Raw genomic sequence first — 12134 nt, forward strand, 5'->3', positions numbered from 1 at the left:
ACTGTACTGTTGGTAGAGAAACAAAAAGTGATTGAAGGCCACGGGATTTGAACCCGAGCCACTAATATGGAACTCAAAGTTCCTCTCCAGTTGAGCTAAGAAGGTTAACTTATTTATTTTGTAGTTCTAACAATAGATTAGTCAAGATATCTATGAGAAACGGCCCCTAATGGTGGGAGGCTCAGTGCGGTCGCCCTGCCCGCACTGGGCCTTCCACGGGCCTGATTTTGAATCATATTCCCCATAAAATATGTTTCTCCGGAAATTTTTTAAAATTTTGCATATTCTCTTTAAAATTTCACACCCCGAAAACTATTTAGCTTTCCCCAAAGCGCTGGCCTTTTTAAAAGTCATTTATATTTTAGTTTTGACCTTATGGTTCTTTGACTTCGATTTCTTCTTAATTTTTTTTTTGTTATTTTTTGTTAATTTTTTTTCATCCTACTTTTGGTGGCAAAGGGATGATGGTTGGTCAACCATCAAATCTTTATTTTTCTCACCCCCTCCATAGAAACAACCGTGATGGGGTAACTCCCCACCTCACTCCCTTGTCTACCGTATTAGAATTAGACAAGGGAGTGTTTTTTCATTTTGAGTCCCTGCAAGTGTTTCAACTTTTAAGAACACCCCTACTTTTATGTGCCACTTAGGCAAGATGGTGTACAAGGGAGTAAGGTGAGAGGGAGAGAGTAAGTGTGTAGAAGAGAGAGAAAATGTGTAGAAGAGAGAAAAAATCTTTCCACCACTACCATCATCTTCCGATATTTATTTTTCTCACTCCTTCTCTAGAAAAGGTGAGAAGGAGAGAGAAAGTGTGTAGAAGAGAGAGAAAATAAATAAAAATGCAAGAAGAGATTAAGCCAAAAGTCCCCTAAAGATGAACTAAAAAAAAAAATGAACATAAAAAAAAGAAGTTCAAACACACTTGGTGGTCAAAATGAATCGTTGCCCACAAATTGAGAGCCGAGAGGAATTAACCCCATTTCTAGATGCAAAAATGTCAAGATATTTTTTTACTTTACTTCTCTCAATAATTAGTATTGAGTTTACCTCCTTAAACTTAATATATTTGTTATTTACACTAAGATAATGTTTGATGTGCGAAAAAAGAATATAACTATTACCGTTGATGATCTGGTATTACGAATTTAGTAATTGAAACACCCTATTTTATTGTTTGATTTAGTCAAGATTATAATTCTTAGAGACTTGTTTGTCGGCCCATTATTTAATTTATGATCCTACTTTCCTTAGGTCAAATATTGCACTAGTGTTTTCTAAATCCAAGGAGACAAATTCAATCACTCATTAGTAAGGAGGTCAATTCAATTACTACCAATTAGTGTCCAAAGGTTATGGTAAAAACTCCAAAATCAAAATCCCCTTAACTAATCTATTAATTGTTGTGTTAATGATAAAATGAGTCCTTTTTTTGTTGTTGAAATGAGCGTTCTTACATTAACAACTAGTATTATTACAATACATGTTAGAAATAACTACTTGAGTCGAGTTCTATATCCTTTCCTCCTGATGAATTCTTGTCCATTTGGCTAATTTATTTTCTTGAACGTTGCATTCCCTTTTGATATGATCGAATTTCACTGAAATGCTTACTTATCTGCTTTATCTTCTTGGTTGTCGATAGAGTTTGCCATTGAATGACAGTTTTAGGGTCCTCCAAGTGGTTGATGATATTCAAGTTGTCACTCTCTATGTCAATGAACTTATATGCTTTGTCTGCCGCCCATTTGATGCTGTAATGAATTTAACATGGTGATCATGAACGATAAAATTTATTCCTATTTTTTCGTTACTGTTAGTGAAAGATGCATCTGTATTAACTTTGAGGTTGGGGTGGAAGGAGGTGATTATTTTCTGTGGTTCTCTTTTGTGATGGATAAATTGGGTCCTTGACCAAATTAATTTGTTAAATTACAATATTCTAGAACCACAGACTCTAACCCTAGGAAAATCCAGCTCCAAACCCACTCTATCCTAACACCCCATGAAGCACTATTAATATTTAGTGGGGGGTGATTCTATTGTGGATATAATCATCTTCACATATTGTCTGTCCTTTTAGTGGATATAATCATCTTCTGTTTCTCAAAGTGGACAACTTCAAAAATCAAACTTGGCTGTTCACTATTAAATATATACCCTTTTTCTTCATCATGTCTTGTGCACTTTTTTCTTCTATTTATAGAAATTAAGACATAGAGATATATCAACAAATTTCAGAGATAGAGAGAGTTGAGAGAGAATGGGTACAACTGTGATATGTTCTTTGAGATTTCTCTTCTTGATAACCAGTATAATTTGGTGTTCTTCAGAGGCAGATAATGGAGGAGGAAGGGGAGAAAGTAGTAGAAGAGAAAGACATTATCATGTGATCAAAGGAAGCTCTCTTTTATCAGAACCACTTGCTTGTTCTACTTCCACTATTAACACATCCATGCAAGGTTAGTTAAATCTACATTTAATATTTCAACCATTGTTTTTTTTTGTTGGACTAACCATTGTTTATTTATTTTGTCATAAATATAATTATTATTTTAATTTTTTAATGGGATTAGACAACTACACATTTTCCATTTGTTTTTTGGTACTTTGCATTTTCTTCTACATGTGGCTAAACTAAAGTTTTCTTTGATTAAATTAGGTTAAGTCTAAAATAATGTCTAGAAGATTCTAAAAGAGTTGTAAAATAGTTTAATTGAAATAAGATGTTGTTGAAAAATGTTAAACTATATAATAACATTTTGTTGAGGTATTTTCTTCTATTTATTTTATTTAGAGATGTTAACGAATGGAGCAGCAAACATAATTTCCAGGCGTAAGTTTAGGGCAGGAAGATGTTGTTTATTTTGTTTGGTGTATGGACTAACTTTGACTAATTTTACCAGTCAAAGCTAACAACCCTTAACGTTTGGTTAACTCTTCCGTTAGTCCAAAAACTTGAAATGGCCCAAACACTAATTTTTTTGGACGTTTGATGTCCTTAACGCCAATTATTTAAATTCAGATACCCCTAACATAGTTTTGCAGACAAAAACCAATCAAAAATTCAGAATTAAAAAAAAAAAAAACTTGTTTACATCCATAACACATAAACCTGCACACTCCATAAATTCAAGAATCGCATGATCAAATCTACATATCAGAGAAACTAGAACCACAAAATTTCATTCTATACATTCATTCGTTCATTCAGACACAAGTGAATTTAAAAATAAACATATGTGGATATTCATTTATTGATAAGAATCTACATATCTTAATGTAAAAAAATAGTAGGGTTATCCCTTAAAGTGTGATCAGCTTCCCGCATGGTCCACTAAGTTTGTATAAATGTCGAGATGACTTTTTTGTGTTTTTTGATGTATTGACTAAAAAGTCACATTTTAACGTTTTCAGTATTGTCCTTGTCTTTTTTTTTCTTTATTTCTGTTTTAGTTTGTTGTATTCTATCTTCTCATTTTTCATTTTCCGTCACTTTATAAAATGACCTCCATTAATACTCGGAGATGTCCAATCCTTTTGCTTTAAATTTTCGAAAATAAAAAATAGATTCTTCTTTTTCTCTCTCTAAAATTACCTCCATTAATGAAGATCCTTAATTTTATTTTCAAAATTAAGCTCTTTTATTTTCTTTCTTAGAGGTCCTCAATTGTTAAAGTATATTTGAAAAAAGTTTGTTCGCGAAGACAACGGATTTTCATGAAAAAATGAAGTTCTTTGGATCATTTTATTCACGGATTTTAATGAACAATTTTGTCCACGATGACAACAAATACATCTGTTTGGTAATCTTCACGAACACGCCTGTTCTTGAAGAAGACAAATATATATATGTTTGTGCAGAAATTTCAATTTTTAGTGTTTTTTTAAACTTTGTCGTTTTAGATCTTTTTATGGAGATCCTCGCAGAGAGAGATGATAAAGACGAAAGTGAAAACATAGAACATAAGGGAGAAACAAAAATAAGAGAAGAAAAGACAAAGGACAATATTAGAAAGTTGAAACTTGACTTCTTAGTCAATGCATCAAAAATACGAAACAGTGTTCTATGCGAACTTGGGGTGTCATACGTGAAGCTGGTCACACTTTGGGGGCCAATTAGGAAAAAAACCAAAATAATATCTACCAATACTATGCGAACTTAGTGTTATTCCAAAAGATAAAAGAAATGAGGTAAATTTTAGTTGCTGCTTTAGAGAATAACATTTTGAATGATAAGGAGAATCCAAGATTTTAGGTCAAAAAATTCTTGTATGCCCCCACCCCCGTCTCTCTCTCCTCACCAGATACATTGAGGGTTTTGGGTTTCAAGCGAAACCCTTCTCCTCTATTTAGAGGAAGGGGGTTCCGGTGAAGAGAACCATTCCCTTCATCGGAACAGTAAGAGGAGAGCAAGAGAGTCATGGCGGGTTTTTAAAGAATTCCTTGACAAGAGTTTCAGACTTACAATTGAGGGTATTAGAACCCTCGAGGGCCTTAGGATTTCACGATTGAGGTCGTTGATAATGATAGTTTATCGACGAGCGTAGCGTGAGGAGAAAAAAAGGTGGTGATAGGGGGCATCTAATTTTTTTCCACCTAAAATCTTGGATGCCCCAAATACAAAACAGAATTCCCTAAAGCCATGGACAATTTTTTTTTTTTGATGAGATAAGCCATGCACAAAACTTACTTAGTTTTTTTTACCTCTACACACACCTCCGCCTAGAAAATCAAACGAAGTTACCTATCTTTTATGTTTTTTTTCTTTGTTGAACTACCTATATATTTTTTTTTTTTTTTGTTAAATAACTACCTATCTTTTATGTTAGTATGCATATTTTGAACCTAATTAAAAATATTCACATAAATTCACCTAACTAACTTAACCTTAAATTCATAATTTCAAAACATATTCAAGTATGTTTTTGAATTTATGTGTGTGTAAGAGGTTTATATATTGGGTCCGTGGGTATATAGCCCAAAATAATGTTCAAAAAGGATTTAGGGTCCAATCTTCCCAAAAAATGGATTTTTAGTCCTTTTGCTCTTGGGACTAAAAACCCTTAATATATATTACATAATTCCTTCCATGTCCCAGTCGTTTTTCACGGTTTAATGTACCTTGATTTTAGGATAAATTTAGGAAAAAACAGATAGATTCTCACGAAATTTTCTCTCTCTTCTATAATCTGTTTAGAAACAGAATCCAAACTTTTGCAAATCAATTTTCTCTCTCTTCTTTATAGATTTAATATGGAGATTTATTTGCCAAAAATATGGAGATTTATTAGAAACAAATAGATAGAAACAAATCATAATTTCTCTCTCCTCTAAACAGATTTGGAAATCAAATTTTCTCTTTCCTATTATTCGAATCAATCAGAAACCAAAATCCTAACCAAAACCAAAACGTTATCACCACGGATATTTCCAAATCAATTTTCTCTCTCTTGTTTACAGATTTGGAAACCAAATCAATTTACTCTATCTTACTATGTAAATTTTTTTTCGATTCAAAACAATTTTCTCTCACTTAACTTTCAGATTTGGAAATAGTATATAATCTAGGATCAATTTAGCGTGATTTGGGGGTTAATATACAAAACATATATATGTCACTTTCTTTCACTTAAATTTTAGTTTTGGAAATAGTATATTTTTCTGGGAACATTAAAGCAGCATTTGTTTTCGTTTTTACTCATACATAAATACTCATCGAATACAAATTATGAAATAAATACGTAAATTATGTATTAGTTATGACGAATAAACCATCATTTGTCAAGTATACAACGTAATTTATCAAATGTATTTGGGTCTTGTTCAGTAAATTACACATAATTTCTTTTACATTACACATTATTTCTTTTACATACCACATCGTTTACATTCTGTTACAAAAAAAACGTACAAAATCTTCTCTGGTTCAATAATGGTGTTCATCCATGTTGCCCTATTGCTTGGAATGCTAATGGAGGGGGCCGAATATGAGGTTTTTCCAAGGAATCATGATCAAGATCCATTCAAGTGTGCATTTGTTATGAAATATTTCGAGGAGCCAATCAAAAAGTCAAGTAACAAGAACAAGGGTATTTCAAGTTTGATTTGCTTATTTTGATTTGATTATTCTGCCTGGAACTCCTGTGATAACAAATGGAGAGAGATTAATACATATAAATTATATAAAAAAAAAAATATTATTTACAATAAATTACATGAACATTTACGTAAATTATATGTAATTTATTTCAAAGTACACAGGATTTACATATATAAGCGAAGTTGTTCTAATAATGAAACGAGTACTGTTTTTGAGATTAAAGCATAATTAATGTTCCATATAATATTCATGATATTCGTGATAAAGTGTATATAATTTGTCAGAAAATACATATATCATGTTCTCATTTTGAAAAACATCGTACGGGAGATGTTTGCATAATTTACTATAAATTATGGTAATTTATGATAAAGTACATGTACTGTTAATTCTGTTATGAGGAACCGTACGAAAAAACCACGTTTCATAAATCCGTACGGATTGAAAACCAGATCTGAAGAAAAAGTACGAATATCATTAGGTTTAAACTACATATCTAAAGATATCTGATATGATGATTCATTGCAACAATAAGTATACTCGATTTATAGGAATTAGTAATGAAGGATTATCTCATCGATATCGAAATCATTAAAGAAACTTTTAGAGAGAGAAATACAATAACAACATACTCGATTTGAAACAGAATCATTAAAGAAGAATTTTGTTTACCTGATTAACAATTAAGAAACTGATTTTGAAAAACTCTAATGAATATGAAACAATTTCTTTGTTTTAATGGAAGATTTTCAGTAGATTAAGATGTAGAGAGAGAGAATCAACTACTATAAACTGAAATAGAATCACAAAAATTTATAAATTGATTTATGTTTACCTGATTAACTTGATATGAAGAGACATAAATGGAAATGGAGTTCTGAGCTTGTGTTGGATTAGAAGACGAATGTTTGAAAAACAATCTAATGAAGATGAAACAAGATTTTTGAGTTTAATGGAGGTTTTGTTATGTGAATCGGATTTAGAGAGAGAGAATAAAGAGGTTTCGGTTACTGAAAATAATGAATCACGTTTCTTTGTTTAGAAACGTGATTGGAGAGGGAATGTGGGAGATAAAAATGGAAGAAGATCTTTATGAATTTTGAAGATAAATCAGTTATAATATATATTTCTTTGTTTAAAAACGTGATTGGAGAGAGAATGTGGGAGATAAAAATGGAAGAAGATCTTTAAGGATTTTGAAGATAAATCAGTTATAATATATGAGGAAGGTTAGATTAGGAATTATGATTTATTTGGTATTATAAGGATTTGTGTTTTTTCTCTAGATGACACCAAATGGACTAGATATCCATTTATATTATTTTTTTGGTTTTGAAACCCTTTATAGGATTAGAGAGGACTAAATGTCTTATTAGGGCCCGTTTTTTGGGCTATAAACCCAAAAATTCTTATATATTTATGTGATTTGCTTTTTTATATAAAATATGTTTTATGGATGTAAATAGAAGATTTTCTTTGGATATTTCAAAAGAAAATTTGCAAAACTGATGTTAGGGGATCTCAACTTAACCTTGATAACTCAAGTTCAAAAAACCATGGAATCCGCCTCTTTTGAGAATCGAACTTTGGGACCTCAGACTTTCGGAGTTTATGTTAACATTATCCACCACTTAGGCTACCAAATATTGAATCTACGATCGGTTTTAAACACTGCATGTAAGTACTAATATTGTCATTATCTGGTTTTTGGTTTCAGGTGATCTCAGTGATCCATCTTCACTAAAAGTGGTACACAGACAAGATGCTTGCTCAAAGTATGACCAACATCTCAATAATCAAAATCAAGAAACAAGAAACTTTCCTTCCCAAAAGACCCAAGATGATTTTCTTAGCCTAGACCAAATAAGGGTAAACTCAATTCAATCTAAAGTTTCTAACAACAAAAACAAAAAACAACTTCAAAGAAAAAAAGACTACTCAAAATCCACAATCCCTGCAAAATCAGGTCTTCCACTAGGAATTGGAAATTACTATGTAAAGATTGGATTTGGAACACCCACAAGAGATCTTTCATTGATCTTTGATACTGGTAGTGATTTTACTTGGATTCAATGTACTCCTTGTGTGAGTTTTTGTCATGAACAAGAAGAACCCATTTTTGATCCTTCAAAATCAAAAACTTATTCAAACATAAGTTGTCAAACTACTCAATGTACCCAAGTTAAATCAGCCACTTCAATCACTCCTAGATGTAGTTCTTCCTCTACTTGCATATATGGAATTCAATATGGTGATCAATCTTTTTCAGTTGGGTACTTAAGTTCTGATAAATTAACTTTCACACCCTCTGATGTTTTTCCAAATTTTCTTTTTGGTTGTGGTCAAAATAATCAAGGATTATTTGGTAAAACTGCAGGTTTACTTGGACTTGGTAGAAACCAATTTTCTTTGATATCTCAAACTGCTAAAAAATATGGCAAAATTTTCTCTTATTGTCTCCCATCTAGACTAGACTCAATTGGGTACCTAAAACTAGGAAATGATGCAAGAGAAGATACCAAAACTTCATTCAAACTCACTCCTTTATACATAAATTCCAAAGACCCATCATTTTATTTCCTCGATTTGATATCGATAAGTCTCGGAGGAGCAACATTACCGATCCGAGCTTCTGTTTTCGCATCGAAGGGAACGATTATTGATTCGGGTACGGTCATTACTCGTTTGCCTCCTTCCGCTTATTCTGTTTTAAGATCGAATTTTCGAGATTCAATGTCTCAATATCCATTAACACAACCAACAAGATTATTTGATACTTGTTATAATCTAAGTAGTTATGAGACGGTGAGTGTTCCAAAGATAGCTTTGAATTTCAGAGGAGGAGCAATACTTGATGTTGGTATTTCAGGGATACTTTTGGGTAGGGCTGAACAGATTTGTTTAGCTTTTGCTGGAAACAAAGATGATACAGATATTGGTATTATTGGGAATAGGCAACAAATGACTTATAAAGTTTTGTATGATGTAACAAAGAAGAAATTAGGGTTTATACCAGGAGGTTGTAGTTGATTTGAGTTCATCATCAGAATGATAAATAAACCAGGATTGTAGTATGAAGTAAAAGTAATAATGGATCATGTAGTAATCTAATGGCTTTGTATGATTTTGGAGTAATTGTATTCTTACTGTTAGAGCCTATTGGGCCTCAACTCTTACTAAAAACTAGTTTTCAATAGAAGGAATTTCACAAAATTCCTAATGTTCAGATGATGTGTAATAATGCGCATACATCCTAATAAGGCGGTGGTCTCTTACAAAGAAGGTTAGAGTCACTCGGCATACCCTTTCGAGGTAGTGACAGACAAATATAAACATACACGGAACATTGTCCGCAATGGATCCGTAAATTGAAATCTAAGACCATTAGTCATTAGACCTCTTCATAACACTAAGGTAAGAGACTTTTGATCTCCAAGGATTTCGACAGGCCCGAAGCATTTCAGGGGTAGTGATAGGCGACGGCCTTATGCAATCTTTTGCCTTCCCCGGCCTAATCGAGCTTTAGCCCTAGTATATAGTGGAGATTATTGCTTGGCCGAGTCCGACCCACTGAAACATAGCCCGAGAGCTCCAACATGGACCAACCAACACTCGTAGACTGATCCATGACGGGGACGAGTCAAGTGAAACTTGTCAAGGTCTCAAAATACACTTGGACAGACAGCCGTTTAGAAGGCGAGGTGATCAACCCATGCCAATGGGGAGCTCAATTTCACATATTAGTTTCCAAACCAACGTCACAATCAAACTTAGTTCATAATAGGTCTAATTCATAGGTCATTAAGCAGTCTCAGTAAATTTTAAATCCAACAAATTAAAACGGAAATCTAGTCATAATCAAAATAAACTCTCAGTGCAGAAAGAAACGCATACTCCCATTGTCTACTCTTGGTCTACTTCTCCATCAGACTCAGGGTCAGGGATTAGGTTGAGATCAAAACCTCTATCAGCTTTCTTAGCACGATGGTTTGACGTTGCTGCAGAATTCGCAACCTGATTTGCTTCACGCCTTCACCCCGAGGAACAAACTGAGACAACAATTGTTGTTGCTGAACTTGCCCACCTTGGTGAACCAATGCCTCTGTAACTCTTCTTCCCTGCATATTCAAGTTAGCTCATAAGAAACAGTATAGTACTCGGAACTGCGAACTAATGTCATACCAACTGAGTTACTAGACTGTCAAAATTAGACATAAAAATCAACATACTGGAAAAGATGGGTCAGCTATTGGTCCATGACCCGAACTCGAAAATATTCAGAATTAATTATTGAGGCCAATCACTTGGTATATTTCTATGACCCACTTACAAAAATGTGACAAAAATGTATTTATATTCTTACTTGAACAGGAGTTTGGTTGAGTCCTCCAGATTGAGAACTTGCCGACGACAAAAATGGGCTACCTTTCTCACCTTTCTCACCTCGCCTACCTCGCCTAGCTTCACCGTCACTTGTGAAGTTATTTGGGTGGAGTAAGTCATCAAGCTTTCATCATGAGAATTTCGAATTGAAGAAACTTCCCTGCTTATAATTATAAAGAGAAAACCATTATTGAGATAATGAGGTACAAAATGTAGTAGAACTAGCTAACTATATAATATAAACCCATAACAGTTACAAACTTGTTTAATCATCTATTTCTAACTGGCCATAGGGAGTGCCCCAAAAAGGTTATCAGTTTCCATGAGGATGGGAAAATATGTAGCTAATAAAACTTCATTTGAGCTTTATCCTAAAAAACAATTAAGTGGCAAGTGGTGTTTTTTTTTTTCCATTATCTGGATCTGACTCGTATGAGTGCGGCGAGTCCAACTTTGATGTGTCTGAAGGAGCGCAAAAAAGAGGTTCCTTTATCTCTCCGCAAATATAAAGGAGGGGGTGGTGGAGTATCCAACCCCAAGATTTACTGGTCCATTTGTGCAAAAGAAGGTACCCAGCTGATGTGGCAGTTGTGATTTGAAAGTTTGACTAAATCTAAGCCGTTGAGAGATGAATATCACAACCGCCACATCAGCTGGGTAATTTCTTTTGTTAAGATCTTTTGTGATTCTAGCACTTCCGGTGTACAGAATGTCGACAAGGTAATAAAGATGACGATGGTGTTTAAATGATCGGAATTCAATTGGTGGAGGTCCGTTGAATTTGAACTGGATTTGAAAAAAGATGAAAGAAAGTAGAGGCGAAAAGTAAGAGCACGATTAAACTTTTGATGTATGGGCAAAACTGGAAGATAAAAATTCCAAGCGGTCAAATGACAAAACCGTTAGTTTAGGGGGCAAAAACAAATTTTACATACTATGGGCCAAAATAGATATACGCAAACAAGCGGTCAAATGACAAAACCGTTAGTTTAGGGGTCAAAAACAAATTTTACATACTATGGGCCAAAATAGATATACGCAAACAAAAGATGTAAAGTTAAGTGCATAGATAATTTCTGATCATGATTTGTAGATAAAGTTGAGATCCATCTCACCTGTGAGCAGTAGGGTGGTGCTGGGAGGCCAAGCCTGCATCCAAGTTGTTTAAAGTAAAAGCATATGGCCTCTTCATGCCTTGAACTTTTACCCCCCCCCCCCCACCAAAAAAAATTACCATTAGAACAAATTCATCTTCCCTTCTTTAAATCACCATTAAAGGGACAAAATCCTTGGAAAGAGATATATATAGTGAAGGAGTCTTTTCCTGAAGTAAATCAGAATTTATAAAAAGTAGGGTTAATTTCGTTTTGGCCCCCGATTTGTGACCAACTGGCCGTTTTGGCCCCGAATTGTGTCCGGCAGTTCGTTTTGGCCCCTAAAAATTCCTAAATGGCCCCAAAATTTTTCAACCTCCCAATTCTACCCCCATGGCATTTCTGTAATTATTTTTTTTTCTTTTTCTTTGTCCACCTCATCTAACAATCACCACATCACTCTGTCCACCTCACCCTTCTTCTCCGGCGAAAAGTTGCCGGCCGGAATAAAAAATTCCGGCCGGCCACCTTTACCAAATAAAAAAAATAAATAA

General features: G+C 33.8%; 1 protein-coding gene across 1 annotated transcript; it reads left to right on the forward strand.

Moving 5' to 3' along the window:
• Positions 1 to 1959: 1959 nt before the first annotated feature.
• Positions 1960 to 9286, forward strand: LOC147556110 (aspartyl protease family protein At5g10770-like). The gene is made up of 2 exons (XM_086663873.1): positions 1960 to 2462; positions 7821 to 9286. Exons 1-2 carry the CDS (start codon positions 2264 to 2266, stop codon positions 9131 to 9133), a joined length of 1512 nt encoding a protein of 503 aa, XP_086519999.1. The 5' UTR covers positions 1960 to 2263; the 3' UTR covers positions 9134 to 9286.
• The last annotated feature ends 2848 nt before the right edge of the window (positions 9287 to 12134 follow it).

The sequence above is a fragment of the Eschscholzia californica genome, unplaced genomic scaffold, assembly GCF_041429995.1.
Source record: "Eschscholzia californica isolate CP2 unplaced genomic scaffold, dmEscCali1.0.p SCAF_2, whole genome shotgun sequence".
Classification (NCBI taxonomy): Eukaryota; Viridiplantae; Streptophyta; class Magnoliopsida; order Ranunculales; family Papaveraceae; genus Eschscholzia; species Eschscholzia californica.